Here is a 22,264-nt window from a genome sequence, read left to right as displayed (position 1 = left end):
CATTGTATATATATACCACATCTTTATCTAGTCATCCATCAATGGACATTTGGGTTCTTTCCATACTTTGGCTGTTGTTGATAGTGCTGCTATAAACATGGGGGTGCACATGTCCCTTTGAAACAGCATACCTGTATCCCTTGGATAAATGCCCAGTAGTGCCATTGCTGGGCCGTAGGGTAGTTCTATTTTTAGTTTTTTGAGGAAGCTGCATACTGTTTTCCAGAGTGGCTGCACCAGCTTGCATTCCCACTAACAATGCAAAAGAGATCCTCTTTCTCCGCATCCTCGCCAACATCTGTTGTTGCCTGAGTTGTTAGTGTTAGCCATTGTGACAGGTGTAAGGTGGTATCTCATTGTGGTTTTGATTTGTATTTTCTGGATGACGACTGATGTTGAGCATTTTTTCATGTGTCAGTTGGCCATTTGGGTGTCTTCTTTGGAGAAGTGTCTATTCATGTCTTCTATTTCTTCACTGGGTTATTTTTTGGGTGTTGAGTTTGATAAGTTCCTTATAGATTTTGGATACTAACCCTTTATCTGATATGTCGTTTGCAAATATCTTCTCCCATTCTGTCGGTTGCCTTTTAGTTTTGCTGATTGTTTCCTTCCCTGTGCAGAAGCTTCTTATTTTGATGAGGTCCCAGTAGTTCATTTTTGCTTTTGTTTCCCTTGCCTCTGGAGACACGTTGAGTAAGAAGTTGCTGCGGCCAAGATCAAAGAGGTTTTTGCCTGCTTTCTCCTCGAGGATTTGGATGGCTTCCTGTCTTACGTTTAGGTCTTTCCTCCATTTTGAGTTTATTTTTGTGTCTGGTATAAGAAAGTGGTCCAGGTTCATTCTTCTGCATGTCGCTGTCCAGTTTTCCCAGCACCACTTGCTGAAGAGACTGTCTTCATTCCATTGAATATTCTTTTCTGCTTTGTCAAAGATTATTTGGCCACACATTTGTGGGTCCATTTCTGGGTTCTCTATTCTGTTCCATTGATCTGAGTGCCTGTTCTTGTGCCACATTTGAAGTGATTTTTAATTGGAATGTTTGAGGTACTGTCCACAAGTCGGGACACTCCAGTCTAAAAGCTGGACCTTTTCCAGACACTGGTGGAGGCACCGATTGACGCAGAAGTCAGAACTCTTCCTTTCTCTCTTTGTGTCCTGGACCTGTGTGGGTGTGAGTCCTTGTGGGACATTTTTTTCACTCCTCACTTGTGGGCACCGCATGGGGTGATGTGCTTGGTGTCCTCCAGGCCTCACTGCCTGCACCTGGATACCTTCTGGTATCCTCAGTTTGTCCTGGACTCAGGGGCTCAGTTCTTATTTGGTGGCTTATGGAAAAGAATAATGTTATATCTCCATCTCACAATGTGCAGAAAAAAAAATATTCCATGTAGTTGAAAGATTTAAATGTGAAAAGTAAAACTAAAACTTTTTAGATAAAAATAATAGGAGAGTATCTTTGTGATCTCAAGGTAGGAAGGAGCTTCTTCAATAAAACAACCAAAGCCCAAACCGTAGAGGAAATGATTGATAGATTTTACTGTATCAACATGGGAAACTGTGGTATAACATAAGTCATATACTGGGAGAAGATTTTGTAATAAATACAACTGGGAAAGGATTAGTGTCTGGAATTTAAAAATAAGTCCTACAAGAAGAGGAGAGAGAGGGGTGGGTGGGGAAGGAGGGAAGAAGGAAAATCAAAGATACAGACAGGCAGTTCATAGACGAGAAGATGTGTGTAGTCAGTAAGCAGGAGTCATAAGGAGAATTGCTCTGTCTTTCCAGTCATTTGGGGATGGGAGTTAAAAGAGCTGTTACTTGTCTATGAAATTAGCAATACTATAAAAAAATCTAACTTTCCCAATAGCCAAGAGGTAGAGACAACCCAAGTGTTTTTGACAAATGAATAGATAAACAAAATGCAGTACATATCTACCCTGGAACATTATCCACCTTTAAAAAGGAAGGAATCTGTCACATACTATGGCATGGATGAGCCCTGAAGGCATTCTGCTAAAGGAAGTAAATCCATCACAAAAAGAGAAATACTACATGATTCCATTTGTATGGGGTGCTTAGAGTCGTCAGATTCAGAGAGAGGGAATACAGAAGGGAGGCTCCTGGGGCTGAGGGGAGAGGGGAATGGGAGGGCTGTTGTTTAATGGGGATTGAGTTTCAGTTTTGCAAGATGAAAAAGTTGTGGAGGTGGGTCACACAATGGTATGGATATACGTAACACTACCGAAATGGACACTTAAAAATGTAAGAAAATGGTGAAGACTATTATGGCGGCCATGTAAACTTCCATCAAACAGGCAAAGAACGCAGATGTGTTCATGTAGTGAAATCCTACTTGCGTTGCTTGACCGCATCTCAAAAGCAACATTGAATAAGAAGGAGAACACATGGTATGATACCATAAGAGATTTTTATGAATAATAGGGAGAATGAATAAAGTATTGTGCATGGAGATGGGTGGCAGCAAATTTAGGGGAGTGATTGATTCAGGAGGGGAAGGGGGGCTGCTGGATAGAGGAAGAATGTGGTGGGGACTTTAGCAACACCCATAATGCTTTATTTCTTGGGAGAACAGTTTGAGACATGTGACAAGATAGCAGGATTAGAGCTGGGTGGTGAGTACTTTAAAATGGTGTTATATTAGGTGCTCTGCTTTTCTGTATGTTTGGAAGATATTCTGTTTTTTTTCACAAAAAAAGACTTGAGACAGTAGAGTGTGCTTAGGGGTTTTCTGACTGGTGTAAGTGTGCAGCTCTTGTCTGCCACATTGAAGCATTTTTACAAAACAGTCAAGATTTTAACTGCCAGGGGCGCCTGGGTGGCTCAGTCGGTTAAGCGTCCAACTTCAGCTCAGGTCATGATCTCACGATTCATGAGTTTGAGCCCCGTGTCAGGCTCTGTGCTGACAGCTCAGAGCCTGGAGCCTGCTTCAGATTCTGTGTCTCCCTCTCTCTGCCCCTCCCCCACTCATGCTGTTTCTCTCTCTCTCTCTCAAATAAATAAACATTAGAATTAAAAAGATTTTAACTGCCAAAGAACCTATTATTGCTTTTTAATTTAATCTAATTTTAATTTTTTTAATGTTTATTTATTCTTGAGAGAGAGAGAGAGAGTGCATGCAAGTGAGTGGGGGAGGGGCAGAGAGAGAGGGAGACACAGAATCTGAAGCAGGCTCCAGGCTCCGAGCTGTCAGCACAGAGCCCGACACGGGGCTCAAACTCACGAGCTGTGAGATCATGACCTGAGCTAAAGTCAGATGCTCAACCGACTGAGCCACCCAGGCACCATCCCAATATTTTTTTTTTTAACATTTATTTTTGAGACAGAGACAGAGCATGAATGGGGGAGGGTCAGAGAGAGAGGGAGACAGAGAATCCTAAGCAGGCTCCAGGCTCCGAGCCGTCAGCACAGAGCCCGACGTGGGTCTTGAACTCACGAACTGAGAGATCATGACCTGAGCCGAAGTCAGAGGCTTAACCGACTGAGCTACCCAGGCGCCCCTATTACTGGTTTTTAAAAACGAGTTTGTATTTCAGTGTCCTTGCCTTGTAAGATTTCCTTTGCAGGAAAGAGTTTTGCTTGAAAGAAGAAAAAAAGAAAGCCAACTAGAAAAAAAGGGAGCAACAAAGTAACCGCCCCGAATGGGCAGATTTGTGGGGTGCCCTTCCTCTCTGATGTCTGCGATCCTGGGAGCTAGAGCTTACGTCTTAGGGGAACAGACTCACTTTCCTTGTCTCTGGGATTCTGACTTCTGGCTCTCATTTATCATGTTTATTGAGAGCGAACATTCCCTTCCAAGGGAGTGTCCGGTACTCCTAGCTTCTGGTTCTTGGTGCCGCGAAAATCTGATAACCCTGGGTCCATGCTGAATAAGCAGATGACACCCGGTGTGTTGCAGTTGGAAGAGTTAAGCGAGCTTTTCTGGTTGAGTCCTATCATTGGAGGAGTAAGGAAACTGGAATCCAGAGATGTGGAGTGACCCACCCAAGGGCTCACATCCCCTGTCGTGCTTAGCAGAAGTCAGAAGGCCCTTGGCAACTAATGAACTCATCTTGCTGTTTACTCTTTAGAGCGGCACCTCGAGTGAACTTCAGTACCTGTAAGTCAGAGTAGACCATCCTCTTGCTTACAAGCCTTGCATGGTTCCCATCTCGCTCAGGGTACAGTTTTTGCTTGCTGTGAGCTTTGGAGCTGTGCCCACTTCTGCAGCCCCTTTTCACTTCAGCCTTGTTTGTGGGGCTCTGACTGGAGCCCTGCCCTTCTCTTCTCTTTGTGCCTAGACCATGTGTGGTGGTCCCTGCCTCAGGGCCTTTGCACTTGTTCACCTCTGTGTGCTCTAGCTACTGCTCTTCATTTGCATCCAAGCTCAGAAGTCACCTTCTTAGAGAGGCCTCCTTAAGCCTTAGCCCCTCTATGTTTTCTTAGTAGCCCTGATTATGATCTGAAGTTATTGTAGTTATCATTTTTATAATAATAACTCTCTCTACCTCTCTAATTGTCTCTGTGTGTTTGTTTCTGCCCATGAGGATAAAAGGTCCCTAGGTCACAGTCTTTACATGACCTGTCCAGCATCACCGGCATCTAGAATATGTTAGGTACTTGTACTGGGGGTCCTCAACATCTCCCCCCAGGTTTGGTGATTTGCTAGGAGGATGTATAAGACTCAGCATATAATCACACCCAGGGCTAAAAATTTATTTCAGTGAAAGGATCCAAAGCAAAATCAACAAAGGGAAGAGGTGCGTGGGGCAAAGTCCAGAGGACTTTGCGAGTTTCTGAGAGTCCTCCCCTGCGGAGTCACATGGGACACACTTAATTCTTCCATCATTGAATTGTGACCTACTCCCTGCCCCGGGGTTTTAGTGGGGTCTGGCCGTACAGGCACCCTCTGCCGAGCATACACTGAAATTCTGGACTCCCAGGAGAAAACATGTGCTCAGCCTAAGCCACGCTCTGTCCAGTCCAGGCACGGGGAGCCCCTCTTATCACCTTGAGGAACGTTTTACATGAGTGTAGGGGACTGCTTGCCATTCAAGTTCCCAGCTGCCATCCAAGGGTCAGCTTGTTAAGCAGGTCTTTCTAAGGATAGACGTCTCGGGGCTGCAACAGTAACTCCTTTCTCCCTCTTCGGAAATATTTGTGAGTGAGTGAATTAGCCAGTGTGATTGAGAGGCCTGTGGAATCACATCTCGAGCCTCCCAAAGGCCAGAAGGTGTGGCCTCCCCTCCTTTGTCAGCAGTAATACCCCCGGACAGAGGACAGTGGTGAGTCCGCCCTTCCTCCTGTCCTCAGGTCCTTGGTAACTGTGCCTCTCTGGTCCCCAGGTGTTGAAGCACAACGGGTCGTCAGAAATTCTCAATAAACTGTACGACACGGCCATGGACAAGCTGGAGGTGGTCAAGAAGGACTATGATGCCCTGCGGAAGAGGTACAGCGAGAAAGTTGCCATCCACAACTCTGACCTGAGCCGCCTGGAACAGCTGGAGGAGGAGAACCAGCGTCTGCTGAAGCAGACGGAGATGCTGACTCAGCAGAGGGACACGGCCATCCAGCTGCAGCACCAGTGTGCCCTCTCCCTGAGGAGGTAAGAGCCACCCGTCCGCCCGTCTCCTGTATGCAGAGAACGGCCAGAGGGCCAAGTGGGTCTTCTGTGCCTTGGGACCGCTCTCCTTTGTGGGCTGATTGTTATCTGTAAGGCTCTCAGCCGTTCCCAAGGAATGAAAAAAAAAAAAAAAAAAAAAAAAGGGAAGGCACAAGTGACTGTGCCTTTTCATTTGAAAAAAATTTTTTTTGGAATATTTTGGAAATGTTTTGTTGGCACTCAGTGTGGCCTGGGAATTGCACTTTTTCCTCCCGTCTGAACAGCTCTGATGTGTTCTGATCACCTCGTTTCTTAGATCTCCTCATAAGCCTCTCCCTTCTGTGTCATCTACCCACCCAGCATAGGAGAGTTATTCATCCTAGGCATTGTTTCTTCTAAAATTTCACTTTTTTAAAGGTATAAAATCTGTAGGGAAGTGACCCTTGCCCTCAAACACTGTTTCGTAAGGTACATTCCTACAGAACGCCAGTTCTCTGGAGGGTTCACTGGTGTCCTATGCATGCAGTTCTCTGGATGTAAAAGGGATTAGGAGTTGCCAGGTTATACTTAGACAGAAGTCTGCAGGACTTCTCAGAGCCTTTACTCTGATACTCTGTACTAGTCTCTCCAGGAGGGGGACACAGTGTTTCCCAATGTAAAGCCATCAGAGAACACACTTTTTTTTTTTTTTTTTTTGATGGCGCTTCCTGAAGGATTGGCGTTCTAAAGAACATGCATTCACAAATGCTTCTATAGAGCTGCAGGCTCTGATTTGCAGGGTTGCCTGTGTGGAAGGTGCCTCCTGGCCAGAAGGACTGAGCTGTGTTCTCGCCCCAGTCACCCACACCCAGGCCTTATCATCTGTATCTGAAAAATGAGGTGGTTGGACTAAATGATCATTAAGTCCACGTTTACCTCTCATATGCTGCGATTCTAGCATCGTTTTGTTTTTATTTTTTAAAAATAACGTGGCTTGACTGTGGAAGAAATACACTGTTATTTCTAGTAGAGCAGAGGGCATGAAGTCCTCAGATCAACTTCTGGTATTTGTAAAGGCTGAGAAAAATTCCAGGTCCAGGGGCACCGGCACTCCGTGACTTTCCTCTGTCGGAGGTGCGGATGACCTCACTCGAAACTTCATGCTTGACTGTCCAGTACGGCGGCACGGCCTGGGCAGGTCCCCGCCCCCCGCGTCCCAGCTGCCTCTCTCCCCCAGGTTTGAGGCCATCCACCACGAGCTGAACAAGGCCACAGCCCAGAACAAGGACCTGCAGTGGGAAATGGAGCTGCTGCAGTCGGAGATGACCGAGCTGAGGACCATGCAGTTAAAAATGGCAAAGGAGTCGGAGAAGTACAAGGAGGAGCGGGATGCCGTGTACAGCGAGTACAAGCTCATCATGAGCGAGCGCGACCAGGTCATCTCTGAGCTCGACAAGCTGCAGACCGAGGTGGAGCTGGCCGAGTCCAAGCTCAAGAGCAGCACGTCCGAGAAGAAGGCGGCCAGCGAGGAGATGGAGGCACTGAGACAGGTGGGTGTGGGGCGGCTGGCCTCCCGCCTCGGGGAAGGCAGGGCGATGGGGGCCACGGCGTCCGCACTGGGAGCCTCTTCCTGTTTGGTCTGCGTGCTGGCTGAGTTATCGAGTGCGGCCTGGGTAGCTGCTGAGCTCACACTTGGGGTCCGGCTCTAGCATGACCGCAGGGCATGCAAAGGGAAGTCCGGCTGTGGTCCGGGCCTTGGAGCTTAGAGCGTAGCAAGAAAGTCGCAGGACACGCACAGACAAGCGTGGGCTCCGCTCACAGACACTCTCACACCCAAACCCTTGGTTAAGTGATTGTAGATCAGCCTTGTGTTGATGGTCAGTGTGTGTCTCAAAGATTTGCTCTCTGAGAAGCAAGATCCCAAGGACAAGGGCTCAAAGCCATCCATACCTTTGGTCTTGTGAATTCAGGAGAGCACCCTCAAGGATTTTTTTCCCCTCTACATCTGAGGAGTCTGCTCTTTAATGTTTATTTATTTTTGAGACAGAGAGAGACAGAGCATGAATGGGGGAGGGTCAGAGAGAGGGAGACACAGAATCTGAAACAGGCTTCAGGCTCTGAGCTGTCAGCACAGAGCCCGACGTGGGGCTCGAACTCACGGACCGCGAGATCATGACCTGAGCCGAAGTCAGCCGCTTAACTGACTGAGCCACCCAGGCGCCCTGGAGTCTGCTCTTTAAAGGGATCATCTGGACTCCAGCTGGGAAGATGTGATAGTAGGTTGAGCACAAGGCCCTTCTAAAGCCTTGCTCCCTGGGGCCCATGGCCTCCAGGTTCAGCGGCTAGGGGTTGAGTAGCGTCAGAACTGAGCCAGAAAGCGTGACTCCTGAGTGATAAGCAAGGAGTCTCTACATCCTTCCTACCTGAGCCACCTTGGCCTTGTTGCTAACACATTTTTCCCTCAGGTTCAGGTGTGTGCTTCTGGGGCTTGTGTGGACTGGTGGACTCGTCCTATTTGAGATTCCCTTCCCATCCTGTTGGTTGATCTGCTTAGAGCTGCTGAAATTGATCACAGCAGACTTTTATCCCATTGAAATAGTTCTCCATTCCTGCCTCTCCATTCTACTTGCTCTGCAGCTCTGTTAGAATGCAGTCTTCTCTGTGAGAAGAGAAAAGCAAGGTGTTAAACGTCGGGCAAGTAGGCAGGAGCAGCATGCATTAGATTAGTGTACCCAGCTCCCTCCAGACTGAGCATGAGGCAGGGCTGATGCCTGAGGGGTGGGCCAAGGCCTGTGAGGGTCTCTGCAGACAGCGATGCCTCCTTATGCCCAGGCGGCGTGAGGGGCTGTGGGAATGCAAGGGACAGGGCCCTGTGCTTGGAGAGGGGCGCTCCTCAGTCATGGGACCTCCTACCTCTCTGGGCCTTAGTTTCCTCATCTACAAAATAGAGATAATAGCAGTGCCTCACAGGGTAGCTGTGACAGTCCAATGAATGCATGTGGAAAACACACTTAGAATGGTGCCCCGTAAAGTAGGAATGATTTGAGTGTTTACTTTATTGTTAAGATGATTATTATGCCTGTCTGGATCTTACTGCCTCTTGGGACTAGGGTGAGCACTATGAAGTTGTTTCTGTAGGCAAAAGTGGGCCAGATGGGAGCGATTTAGTATAAGGGGGGCCGGGGGGGGGGGCTGGTGAGACTTCTCCAGGCTGTGAGGACGAAAGCCTCATGAAAAGGAATATCTACTTTGATGAAATTTTTACAAGACCATGATGAAGGAATTTTTAATAAGCACAGATAACGTATTAGGACTTGGGCATTGTGCCAGAGAAACCATCCCTTCGCTTTTTCATTCTGGTATCTGAGAGCTTAACTGTTGGGGGAAATGTGGATATTAAAGAAGGAAGACAAAACGATGAAGAAGGAAACTTTGGAAGTGACTAGTCAGTCACTGAACGAAAAGGTCCAGGAGAATGTGTAAAAGGCGTGGAAGGTGGTAGGACAGCAGCCCCCTCGAGGGGTTTTCAAGGTTCTGGAGGTTAATGGTGCTCTTGTAGGGGTGTGATAGAGCTCCCAGTTTCCCGCGGTGCCAGCAGCTGGTGGCAGTCTGCCGTCCCCCCCTTGCTCCCAGCACTCAGCGTGCCCTTCGGCCTGGAGCCCAGTTTCTGGGCCTTCGCAGGGGGCATTGGCTGGATGCCAAGTCTGCCTGTCAGCTGAGGCAGGAATCTTTTCTAGGCACTGTTCCGAGTCAGCGGGCCGGACAGGAGAAGCTCTGCTCCCACCCCGGCAGTTCCCAGAGCTGAAACGCTCCGCTCCTTCTCCAGTTTGTCTGGCTTCTCAGACAAGACCACTCCCCACCTGGCCAGAGGAGGCCGGGTCTGTGGCCTTGGCGGTCCTGGCCTTGAGGTGCCGTTGGGAGGGTCTTATCTCCCCCATGGTCTGATGAGTCCCCTTGGGATTGACCCCGTCTCTGTCCAGCAGCCGCCTCCTGGCAGGGTCAGCCGAGGTTGGCCTTCTAGCCAGGCTGCCTCCCTAGTCTCGGAACTGTCTTCATTGTGCTCAGCTGAGGAGGGGGTTCCTTTTCTTTCTGACAGACTGTGTGTTCTCTACACTGTTCCTTTCTCTTTGTTCCTCCCTCTTCACTGACCCTCTTTCCTCGCTCACCTCACCCCACCCCTGCCGTTCTATCCACTTCTCTGGAGTGCATTTTGTGGTGAAAAGAGGGCTTTGGGGGGCCTGTTAGGGTCTTTGCCTGGCTCTGGATGCTGCCCTCTCTGCAGCTTCCCCCTCCCTGAATGGCCGTGTCCACAAGGGCCTCCCTGTCTAGGGCTGCTGCCCCAGCCTCTGGCCACTGGCTGACCAGGTCCCGTGAAGGCTCGCTGCCCTCAGGATGGGAAGGAACTGCCTGGGGCAGCTGGTCCCTGCTACTGGGAAGCTGTGGGGCACCGCTGCCTATCACAGAGGTTCTTCTAGATGACAAGTTATGTCCCAAGACCAGCCTCTCTGGCAGAGCTCCTGTCCCATAGAAAGGCCAGCTTGGTCACTCAGGCTGGCAGTGGCTTCCCGTGTCCCTGCCTTCCTGCTGTACCTCTGACTTGCAGTATTGTGGCGCTGAGCTTGGTGTGGGGGGACAGAGTGAGAGCCGCGTGTGACGGGGGGGGGGGGGGGGGGGAGGAAGTACTGTTGGACAGGGAGGACAAGCAGGGGAGTGCGAGGGCGTTCCAGGAACTTAGAGGCTGTCACATGTTGCCCGAATAGAAGAGACCAGTGTGCTCAGGGTGGGCTGCCCGCTCGGGGAACATTGCCCTCTCCCTGGACCCTGGTGAGCCTCTGCTGGGTCTTTCTTGTTGGCTTCGTGCCTGGCCCCAGTGAGTGTCTCGTGAAAGCCAGTCCCTCTCTTCCCGAGCCTGTGGCCCCACGCTCCCCCAGGGCGGACAGAAGGAGGTATGTGTTGGGGGTGCTGTGGCAGAGTAAGACCTGGCCCTGGCAGGCACAGCACGGTGCAGAGCAGGAAGCCCTGGAGTGGCCATGGGAGACCTGGGATGGAGTTCAGCTCCTGGCTGATGGGTGGGACCCGGGACCAGTCACTTCCTGGGCCCTGAGCACCCTCATCCGAATTATCCGGGGACCAGATGAAGGGACCTCAGCTCCTAGCTCTTGCGCTTTTAAAATACTCCTTGTTCTTCTCCCCTCTCCGTAAAACCAAGTCTTGTGCTTCTTGTGTTTTTCACATGGACATGGTGTTTGGGGAGCGAATTCATTTTGGAGATGAACATTGGGGGAGAGGGCGGGAGCTGCCTAACACCCGGGGCTGGCCTCCAGTGTGTCACCTCAGGCCAGAGTGCAAAGACCTTTCAGTGACACCATATGGAAACACGTTTCTTATATCAAACTACTAACATATAAAACACCGAGTAAAGTGTTAATTTAAGTGTTATCGTTAAACCTACTATTTATAATAAATTCTTGACATCTTTAATAGCAGTAATCAGTTTTCAAAAAAATGGCAATCTAGACAGACTCCCAACACTGCATGAAAGTGGGGAAAATCAAAACCGGAGTGCTTTGAACTGATGTTGGGAAATGTGAGGTCTGAGCACGAGCATACCAACCACCGTGTCACTCTGGGTTAAGGTGTACTTTCTGTGCAGACTTTTTTCCAGCTTCTCCTGGGTCTGTACTCGAGAGAGGAGGGGTGATTGTGAGATGACTCCGTGTACTTTCCTTTCTTTCCTCATCCTCGTCTGTTGTCTGAACCTTTGGGATCTTTTTGAACGTGTGTATCAGGGGCTGCGCGTCCAGCTATTCTGCGGAGGGTGAGCCGTGGAGTCCGCAGAGGCCTTCTTGCTGTGTTTGTCGTCTTTATTCTTTCTGCAAAGAGGGGGGGATTCCCGGCACAGACATCAGTGCCTGCCTCTTGTGTCCTGTTTGTACTTTGCTTCTGAAAGCCCTTGAGCCGAAGTGGGATTCCTCCTGCAGTAGATGCTCACTGTGTCCTTTGTCGTTTTCCCCGTGTTTTCTAAGGGTTAGAGAGACGCAGAGGGAGCTTTCTACACGAGAGCTTCCAGGTGTTTGACTTGAAACTGTAGCAGAGCATGTAATGCTTTGAGGAGGTGTCAAGATGCAAATGTTTCAGATTTTGGCTTTTTTTTTTTTTTTAACGTTTATTTATTTTTGAGACAGAGAGAGACAGAGCATGAATGGGGGAGGGTCAGAGAGAGGGAGACACAGAACCTGAAACAGGCTCCAGGCTCTGAGCCATCAGCCCAGGGCCTGACGCGGGGCTTGAACTCACGAACCGCGAGATCATGACCTGAGCCGAAGTCGGACGCTTAAGCGACTGAGCCACCCAGGTCCCCCTCAGATTTTGGCTTTTTAAACAAACTGAGAGACGCAGGATTTCACCAGCAAAGATGCTGGTGTATGTTCAGATTTAAAAATAACTCCGTGTGCCAGAGCATAAAAACCAGTCTTGCAGACACAGAGGGTTGGGAATTATCATGATCGACGTCTACACCCTTCACTGCAGTCAGTCCTTGTGTCGTTATGTTTTGACAGGAGAGCTCTTGAGAGACACACGATACGTGATGTGAGCCTTGCGAGTGGCAGGGAGGAGGAGCCTGGAGCAAGCACTCCAGGGGAGGCATTCCACCTGCGCCACTGAGACCTCGGCCACACGGCACAGGGGCTGGGGTTCTGGTCCAGGATCTGCTCTGTGGGGCTGGGAGAGTTTGGACTGGACCCTACCTAATGTCACTAGGCGTCTTGAGTATGGCTGTGGGACATGGAGTCACCGGGGGTGCAGGTGCATGGCAGGGATGTGTTGGGATGGGCTCAGGCTAGGATCCCATGTTTCCCCCCATCCAGCTCCTGAGGGTTCAGCCCAGCTCCTGCACTGGCTGGAGGGTGCTTCTCACCCGAAGGCTCACTAACTACCCTGTCTGCTTGCCCCTTGACCCCACCAGATGAAAGACACGGTGACAATGGATGCTGGGAGAGCCAACAAGGAGGCTGAAATCCTTCGAAAGCAATGCAAGGCTCTGTGCCAGGAACTGAAGGAAGCCCTCCAGGAGGCGGACGTGGCCAAGTGCCGACGGGACTGGGCCTTCCAGGAGCGGGATAAGATCGTGGCGGAACGGGACAGCATCCGGTACGGGGAGCCCCTGGGCTGGTGTGGGCTCTCATCTCTCCACCATGCTCTGGGTCTCTGGGGATGGTCGGAGTCACTTGCCATATGTCCAGGTAAGGTGGGAGTGACCGTCGTTCCTCCCTTCTCACCTGAGGTGGTGCCCCAGCCTTGCTTCATAGCGTTAGAAGTGTCTGCTGCAACCTAGCTGTCTGCGTGTGCGTGGAGACTGGGTGAGACCCTCCCCCTGCCATGAGGTGGCACAAAGACAGGGTTTTCTCTTAGGGGACTTCTGATGAAATGGACATATCAAAAATGCACTCTTTTAGTTGGTATTCTTTGGGCACCTGCTGTGTGCCAGGATGGTGGGTCCCTCATACAAGGACACCCTGGGACTCCCGGACAGGTGTGGTGCCCTGGAGGGGCCAGCGCTGCGGGGGCCACGGCAGCTTTGTCGGACAGGGCAGCAAGGGAGGGTCACAGTTAGAATGGTGAATTCTAGGGTCACAGTTAGAACTGTGATGGGGGCTTGCAGGGCACTGGGGGAACAGGTGTGGAGTCTCCCCAGAAAGCATGAGCTTGAACTTAAGCTCGAGTGGAGGTTTTCCAGGTGGAGGAGGGGGATGGGTGTTACAGCCTGAGGAAACATGAACAAAGATGTGTGGTTTGCTCAGGGCAGGGACATGCTCGTGGACTTGGGGGAGTCCCAGGAGAGGTGGCTGATGGGGTTCCTGAGGACAGGCTGTAAGGGCCTCGAAAGGGAAGCCCAGGAGCGTAGCCTTAATTCTTGGAGGGGGTAGAGCCACGAGGGGCTGTGGTGGTGCTGGTGGTGACTTGGGTCATTGAGAATTTGCGAACGATCCCTGTGGTTAGAGACTGACGTCTACCCGGGCTGCTCAGGAGATGAGGGTTCAGGGTTGGAGGGATTGGGGGCCATGAAGAGGTGGGGACCAGCCCTTAGGTGCCATCGTATGACAGGATGCAGTTCTGGAGGTGACCCAGAGCACGTGTTCCCTGGCTGCCAGGTCACCTATCCCTACCTTCTCTGAATGGCTGAGGTGGTGCTGGGGCCCCAGGAGCCATGCATCCTTTGGTGGGGAATTGTCAGGCCTGCACTTTGCACTCACCTGCACAGAGACTGCACAGGGCTGCAGAGACAATGGAGACATTATTGCTGTCCAAGTGGGGGGCTCAGTCTAGTTGCAGGGTGGAAGACAGCTCTAGAAAGGCCTGCATGGGGGTAGTTATGAGGCATGTGGTAGGTGATGGGATAGCAGGGCCTGGCCGGTGGGCTGCGGCTATGTTGAGGGCAAAGCAGTGGGAAGAGCACTGGATGTTCAGAACCCGTTGCCCAATAACTGCGGAGGTGTCTCCTTCCTGGTCCTCAGCGTCTTCTCTGTCCCTGGATGGGGTTGGCCTGTGTGGTCTCCCCTCCAGATTTTCCAGCACTCCTGTGCATTTGGAGGCAAGGCAGGCACCTGGGGTGTCTGGGGGATAGGCCGTGAATCCTCTGCCCCCTTACCCTCACGGTGACCTTGGCCTCTGCCCTCTCTGCCAGGACGCTCTGTGACAACCTAAGGCGGGAGCGGGACCGGGCGGTGAGCGAGCTGGCCGAGGCCCTGCGCAGCCTGGATGACACTCGCAAACAGAAGAATGACGTCAGCCGGGAGCTCAAGGAGCTCAAGTATGTTGGGGCAGGTGCCTGCGTGGGGGGACAGGGTGGGCGCCTGCCTGGGGGTGTAGGGGCCCCTCTGCGGGCAGGGCAGGGTTGTCTGTCCCTTCACAGGCTTACTCTGTCGGCCTGTAGAATGGGTCTGAATGCCACCTCCATGCGGAGAGGTAATTAGACATTCTTAGGCCATCACAGAAGATGGCAGCCCTTTTGTGAGCACACGGAGACGGGCAGGCACCGTGTGCAAAGGTACATAGGAAGGAAAGTCTCTATTCAGAGGCAGTGCATTTGGGGACAGGCATGCATGTACTGTCCATTCATTCATTCATTTGTTCCCTTTCTACCTCATTCATTCACCACCTCTAGGATTTACCAAGCGCCTGCTCTGTATGGGCCAGGCCTGTGGGAGGCCCTGGGGGAGGCCCTGGGGGAGCTGAACAGAGGACCAGGTCTCTGTCTGTGGGGCTCACAGCACACAGGAGAGACAGACCACCATTCAGTAGTCCATTCTGCCTGTGTCATGCGGATGCCCATGTGAGAGAGACTGGGGTGTCAGGCAGCCTCCCCTCGGTTATAGCACTGCACCCAGGGTTGTGATTCAGGACATGGTGACCCTGAGCAATGGACTGAAAATACAAAGATCAAAGTTAAAAGGAGAGATTGGCAGAACCCAGGAGCTGTCACTGTAGGGTAGAACGAGGCTGTCCTGAGAAGCAGTGGCTGTCTGTTCTGAGAAACTTGATCAGCTGATAGAGTGGTATAGGGTGGTGAGGAGCGTGAGTGTGAGTGTGCAAGCCTTGCTTGCTCGAGCAACGCCTTTCACACGGAGTGACAGCTTTCCCTCCCTCCCTATTCAGTAACCTCTAACATGAGCCAACCAGCTTTAGTTATTAGATGAAAACCCAGAACCTCTTGGGCTTGAGTACTCTAAAGAAAATCTCAGGGGCTAAGAGGCAAAGTGAAGCACTGTCTCCAGAGACCCACCTTGGGTCTAGCAAGTGATGGAATCAAATTAAGGTAAAGCCTGGCCCCTGGGGGCTTGAGCTCGGGAGAAAGTTTTGCATTTTAATTGAGCTGGAATTGCCTGGAGCTTCTAAGGAAGTCAAATTCCACTTGTTGTTCTGCACGTTTGAATTTGCACCTCCTCTTTGTTAAGCTTTCTAACTGGTGCTGCTGCTCAGGGACCCCCCAGTCTGCAGAGGCAGCAGACATGCCCTGGCGGATGAGAGATGAGCAGGTGCAGTGAGCATTAAACACAGAGCTTCAGGCTGCACAGGGCTAGTGGGGGTCGTGTCCAGGGAAGGAGGCTTTGGGGCTCTGCCTTGAGGCTGGGTGGCATTCTGGAGCCGGCCAGTGAGAGCACAGCCCAGACAGAGATGTGGACCTGCAAGCCTGTCCATTTGAGAAGGAACCAGAAGGAGGTCATGAGTATGCCCCAGAGCCCAGTAGGCAGTACCGATGAATTTAAAGGCTGGATGCGGGTTTTAGGACAAGGGGTTTCAGGTGCAAGTTCCTGGGGGATAGTACAAAGTTTCTGAGTCTTTTTTCATCTCGTAACTGGGTCTTTCTTAGAGCTTAAGTGTTTGTATATTGGTCAAATCCAACTTACTGATTTTTAATTTCTAATTTTTTAATTTTGTTGTTATGTTTTTATTTATTTTGAGAGAGAGAGAGAGTAGGAAAGGGGCAGAGAGAGAGGGGAAGAGAAAATGCCAAGCAGGCTCCACGCTGTCAGTGCTGAGCCAGACTCGGGGCTCAATCTCATGAACTGTGACATCATGACCTGAGTCGAAATCAAGGGTTGGATGCTTAACTGACTAAGCCACTCAGGTGCCCCAATTTTTAATTTTTAATTGAGTGTATGATGTCTAAGGACCCTTAACGCTTCATCTCAAAGATTTTCTCTTGTATTTTCCTTTTAAACGTGTTACAGCTTTATTTTATACATTTCAATGTGTGATACGTTTTGAGTTACTTTTTCTGTAAGATGTGACGTGTAGATTGGGGCTCAGTTTTTTTTGCCATGGGTGTGCAGGCGCTCCAGCGTCACTGGTCAAACGCTGTCTTTCTTCTGCTGAAGTACTTTAGTACCTCTCATACTTTGTGGGGGTGTCTCTGGATTCTTCATTCTGTCCCAGTGATCTCTGTGTCTGTCTTCCTGCAATTCTGCAATGTCTCAATTACTGTAGCTATAAAAAAAAGTCTTAAAATCGAGTAGAGTTGATTCCTCCCACTTAATGTTTCATTTTCAGAATTGTTTCAGCTATTCTGATTCCTTACCTTTCTCTCCCTGTGTGTTTTAGAATAATCTTGTCTGTATCCACAAAAAAGTGTTGCTGGCATTTCTCAAGGAATTGCATTAAACCCTGGGTTAAGTTTGGGAAGACTTTGACTGTTTTTTGAATAAACCTCTATGAAAATGCCTTGATAGCTAAGAAGCCTTGGCGTGCAGCTCCAGATTTATTGGGAAGCTGGCATGGAGTGTGAGAGGGAGAGGAACCTCCTTTGGCTCTCACGGTGGCCTTCCTGCCTTCTGAGCTGTGACTTGGGTGGGATGTGTTGCCTCCCTGGGGACCATCGTCATAGCCCTCTCTGTTCCTAGGGAGCAGATGGAATCCCAGCTGGAGAAAGAGGCTCGGTTCCGGCAGCTGATGGCGCACAGCTCCCACGACTCAGCCATCGACACAGATTCCATGGAGTGGGAAACGGAAATTGTGGAGTTCGAAAGGGAGACGGTGAGCTGCCCTGATGTCTTTACTCCCTTTGAACGGGGGGGTGGGAGAGGATGCCCCCCTTGTGAGGTTCCCCCATTTCTCGGCTGTCAGTTTGGGGCTTTGGCTTTTCTTGCCAGGGTGCGTGCATCCTTTCCCTGCCCTTGTCCAAGCTGGGTTGTGACAGGTTGGTGTCCGTGGCCCCTCCAGCCGCGGCTGGAGACAGTGCATGGAGGGCAGAGGGCAGAGCAGGGCTCTTCTGTAGGGACGTGTGTGTGCAGTAGCTGGAAGGGGCATATGGCAGCTGCTCTGGGCTTCATCCTGTGGTCCGAGTGCCCCATCAGACATGGTGAAGGAGCAGTCCTCACAGAGAAGCAAGTGGCTTGAGGTTTCAGAGTGAAATGTTTCTAATCACTGCTTTATAAAGTGTGCGGCTACTGCTCTTTTGACAGGAGGATATTGACTTGAAGGCACTTGGGTTCGATATGGCAGAAGGTGTGAATGAGCCTTGTTTGCCGGGGGACTGTGGGATATTTGTCACTAAAGTGGACAAAGGAAGCATTGCTGATGGCCGCTTACGGTAAGAGTGGAGGAGGCCCAGGCTCTGGAGGGAAGGGGGGCCCTCTGACCCAATGCAAGGGACCCAGGGAGTCAGGTGGCTGTTAAGTGAGTGCACCCCAGGGTCTGGGGGACTCGAAGGCTCAACTGCTAACATTACCCTTAAAGGAGACTCTGTGACTCATGGGGGCCTTTGCGTCTGACCTTTCCACAGGCCCCAGGTGCTGCCCTTCACTTTTCTAGGTAGGAAAAGGCTCAGGCAGTATGGGTGAGAGTTTAGGATGTGCGTTGCATGCCCATGCCATGAAATAGCAATGAGAATAAACTACCATTTGCTAAGTGCTGGTTTAGGCCCCTTGTATAATCAATTCATTAATTTTTGAAATCCAGTGAGGTAGGTCTGTACTCTGCTATTGGCCCCATTTTACAGATGAGGACACCGAGGTGTGGAGGCGCTAGGTCACACAGCTAGTAAGTGGTAGGGCCAGGATTGGCACCCAAGCAGCCTGGCCCCAGCATCTGTGAGTGTAGCCATTTGAGCCTGCTGAAGAGGAGATCTTTCTGAATGTGTGTGCGGGGCAACCGCTTTCTGGCACTCATCTCCTCAGACTAGAGCGGTGGGGCCTGCCCACTGGTCCCAAGGCCTGAGCAGGTGCTGACCTGGCTGTGCCCCTCCTCAGGGTCAATGACTGGCTGCTGAGAATCAACGATGTGGACCTCATCAACAAGGACAAGAAGCAGGCCATCAAGGCCCTCCTCAACGGGGAGGGGGCCATTAACATGGTTGTGCGGCGGAGGAAGTCCCTGGGCGGGAAGGTGGTCACACCACTGCACATCAACCTGAATGGACAGAAAGGTAGTGGGCCTGCCAAAGTGCACAGAGCACCTCAGATGGCGGGGCAGACCCCTTTTTTGTGCAGAGGGGATGCTTCTGAGTTACTGATGCCGTTAAATGCAGTGCGTGTGCATCCCTGGCTGGGGGCCACCCGGGTCCTGGGTCTTGCCGGTCTCTGGGTGTTTGATTCACCAGACCAGACGTCACTGAGCCTCCGGGTGGTCTGACCTGGCCCGGGTGTTGGGACGGGCAGGTCGCAGTCTGCGAATGTTCCCTTCTGAAGGGAATGTTGCCTCCTGAAGACAAGGTGGGAGGACCAGAGGGCCCTGTGACCGGCGTGGGGGTTAACTGGATATTCCCCATGTCTGCCCTGTGGTTCACAGACAGCGGCATCTGTCTGGAGAATGGCGTATATGCTGCTGCCGTGATGCCTGGAAGCCCGGCCGCCAAAGAGGGGTCCCTCGCTGTGGGAGACAGGATTGTGGCGGTAAGCCTCAGGGCCGGGCTGTCTGCCCCACATGGAGAGTAGATGCGATTTGAGAGATTGAACAGGAAGTAACGAACAGAGATTTTATGTTAACCTTGTTCGTTAAATGGGAACAAACTTTTTTTTTTCTCATAGTGTGTTTCCATTGATAGTAGAAAATCAGGAAATAGAAACTTTAGGAAGAAAATAAGAATCCTAATTGCTACCACCTGTAGATAACCTTTATGAACATTTTAAATGTATTTTTCTGTAGCCTTTATTTTGCACATGAATCTGTATTTAGGTCAGTTTAAAGAAGATAGCATCTGCATGTGATTTTTAAAAAAATCTTATTAAACATTATGTCCATTACTTTTTTTTATCACCAAAGTAAGACATGTGCCATAAAATAGTTAAGCAATACAGAAATGTAGAAAGTGGTAGTCCCCTCTTTTCCTTTTAATCCTGCTCCTGGAGATATTCTTTGCCCCCACTTGCAAGATGTGCTCCCAGCAGACCGTATGTCTCTTACAGATCTATATACACAGATAAAGATTTCTGGTGTTTGTTTGCTTTTTGTTTTTTTAATTTTTAACGTTTATTTATTTTTGAGAGACTGAGAAACAGCACTAGTTGGGGACGGGCAGAGAGAGGGAGACACAGAATCTGAAGCAGGCTCTAGGTTCCGTGCTGTCGGCGCAGAGCCCGACATGGGGCTTGAACTCATGAGCTGTGAGATCATGACCTGGGCTGAAGTCAGATGTTTAACCAACTGAGCCACCCAGGCACCCCAGGTTTTTGTTTGCTTTTTAAGCAAATCATTTTGCGATTCCACATCATGGATACCAAATTGATCCTCATTACTTTTATCTACCTCATGGTATTCAGTTGTGCGGTAGTTTAAAGCATGCCCCCGTTGTGGACAGATACATTGTTTTGAGATTCTGCCATTGCAAACCACCCTGCCATGAACTTTACCTGTGTGCACAGACCTTTGGGGGACACCCAGTGGCATCCCTGGTGATCAAATCCCAAAATGCTGTAAGATTATGAAGTCTAATTTAGTATTTCTGACTAACTCTTTAAGATCAAAGACACACACACACACACACACACACACACACACACACACACACAATCCCAGCTGTGTAAAAGATGCACATGATGATAACCTTTTTCTCTGGTTCTAGACTCCTCATCTACCAGTTCCCATTATTCTGTTTTCTTCCAGGAATATTCAAAACATTTATATCTCCCTCTTTTTTCTTTTGTTTTCTTTCTCTTTCTTTTCTTTTTTCTTTCCTTTCCTTTCCTTTCCTTTCCTTTTCTTTTTTCTTTTTTATTTTCCCTTCCCTTCCCTTCCCTAACCCTAACCCTAACCCTAACCCTTCCGTTCCCTCTCTTCCCAGGTGTGATCATAATATTCTCACTTGCTAACCTCATTTTTTGTTTCCCACAGCATGCCCTGGAGAGTCTTCTGCATTTACATCTTTAGATCTGCCTAGGTCATTTCAGTAACTGCATATTCCTTAGGGGCAGCTGCTCAAGCCAATAACCAGCAGACAGGACACCTTTGCAGTGCAGCAAGGCTTTTGCTCCATCCCTCCATGGGGGCCCATGGGGTGAATTCCTGGGTGGGGGATTGCCGGATCAGTGGGCATAAGCAGTTAGTATTTGACATGATCTTTTCCCATGTGGTCAAGGAGATTGTGGCCTTTTTGATCCCACCTGCAGTGCGTGGGGGAGTGCATTGCTTTGCATCTTTGCCAGTGTTTTTCAGATTTTGGGGGATGTCAGAATTTAAAACCAAGATGGCCATTGTGAAAAATGATAAGATGTGGAAAATTATGAAGAAAAAACCCAGCCAAATTAATCTACCACTCCAAAATAATCACTCTGCCTATTTTTTTTAACTTTTGATTTTGAAATGATTACAGAAATACTTCAGTTACAATATTAAATAAATAGTATTAAAAACTAAATAAAGTGGTGAAGGTAGTACAGGCGGGTCCTATGTATGCTTCATGCAGTTTTCCCTAATGGTTATGTTTTGGACGACTATATAATATCAAACCCAGGTGATTGATATTGGAACCGTGTGTGTTTATTTCCACATCATTTTATTATCATGATTTAAGTGGCAAAAAATTTGAGCTACAGAGCTGTTCCACCAGAACAAAGATTTCCCTCCTGTTACCCCTTTATAGGAACATCCACAACCCTGCTCTCCACACCCCCCATACATAACATCTGGCAGTTAATTTGCTCTCCATCTGTATAATTCTGTAATCTTGAGGACATTATATAAGTCAGTATGTGGCCTTTGAGATGGGCTGTTCCACCAAGCATGGTGCCATGAGATCCATCAGGTGGCTGGGGGCCCCGTCAGTGTGTCCCTGTTGGTGCTGAGCAGTATCGCATGGTCTGGTGGCATCCCAGTCTAACCATTCACACTTGCACATACGTGTGTTTTAAAGATTGGGACACATCTGAGAGAAATGGGGACAGAGGTTCAGGCCTAAGGGATTGTGAGAATCATTGTGAACAGTTCACAAAGGCCTTTCACACCATGATCTCATCTTCGGTCTCCTCCTGCCCCAGGAGGCAGGCATGTTCATCTTCCATTCTGTACGTGAAGGAGTTCTGAGCCGTGGTCCTTTGTCACATAGTAGGCAGCAGTGGAGCCTGGTTGATCCCCCAGGATGCTTGGTGTTCTGGTCCCAGTCAGACAAGCAAGAGAGTGCTTGCCCCGAGAGCAATGCCCCGAAAGTGATTGTAAGCCTTCGTCTTTTCTTTGCCTCGAAAGCCGCTAAACTGGATTCCTCAGGCCTTCATCAGGGAGGGCCTGTCTCTCCTTTGCTGACTCCAGACTTGGGCACCACTTGTATAGAATCAGGCCCACTGTCCAGAATGGGCAGGCAGAGACCCTGAGCTGGGGGTGGGCCTGACAAAGCTCTATGTTTGGCCCTAGATCAATGGCATTGCCCTGGACAACAAGTCTCTGAATGAGTGTGAATCTCTGCTACGTAGCTGCCAGGACTCCCTGACCCTCTCCCTCCTGAAGGTAAGGGCCCCTGCCCCACACCAGCTGCTCTCATCGGCTGCGGGGCAGGCAAAACCTCAGCTCCATACACCCGAGCTGCTACTCTGCATCCCTGGGATCCTTGTATAAAGGGTATTGATTTACAGAGTGCAGGATGTGCATGAACCCTGATCCTGGTCTCAAAACAAAAATGGGGTGACTGGGTGGCTGAGTCAGGCATCCAACTCTTGGTTTCAGCTCAGGTCATGATCTCACGGTTCGTGGGTTCGAGTCCC

General features: G+C 50.0%; 1 protein-coding gene across 4 annotated transcripts in view; it reads left to right on the top strand.

Moving 5' to 3' along the window:
• DLG5 (discs large MAGUK scaffold protein 5) overlaps positions 1-22,264 on the top strand; it is a 126,954-nt gene that overhangs the window by 70,864 nt on the left and 33,826 nt on the right. For 3 of the 4 annotated variants that reach the window (XM_053909623.1, XM_053909622.1, XM_053909621.1), the window contains 9 exons: positions 5,341-5,600; positions 6,814-7,126; positions 12,544-12,728; positions 14,263-14,388; positions 16,979-17,111; positions 17,540-17,667; positions 18,326-18,501; positions 18,864-18,967; positions 21,918-22,010. In XM_053909623.1, coding sequence (XP_053765598.1) covers positions 5,341-5,600; positions 6,814-7,126; positions 12,544-12,728; positions 14,263-14,388; positions 16,979-17,111; positions 17,540-17,667; positions 18,326-18,501; positions 18,864-18,967; positions 21,918-22,010 — 1,518 coding nt within the window. The remainder of the gene's footprint in view (positions 1-5,340; positions 5,601-6,813; positions 7,127-12,543; positions 12,729-14,262; positions 14,389-16,978; positions 17,112-17,539; positions 17,668-18,325; positions 18,502-18,863; positions 18,968-21,917; positions 22,011-22,264) is intronic. The other variant, XM_053909625.1, reaches the window with a different exon arrangement.

Source organism: Panthera pardus, unplaced genomic scaffold, assembly GCF_024362965.1.
Source record: "Panthera pardus isolate Hobbes unplaced genomic scaffold, ASM2436296v1 HiC_scaffold_22, whole genome shotgun sequence".
Lineage (NCBI taxonomy): Eukaryota > Metazoa > Chordata > Mammalia > Carnivora > Felidae > Panthera > Panthera pardus.
The sequence above is the reverse complement of the archived record's forward strand: the minus strand, read 5'-3'. Positions and strand labels throughout refer to the sequence as shown.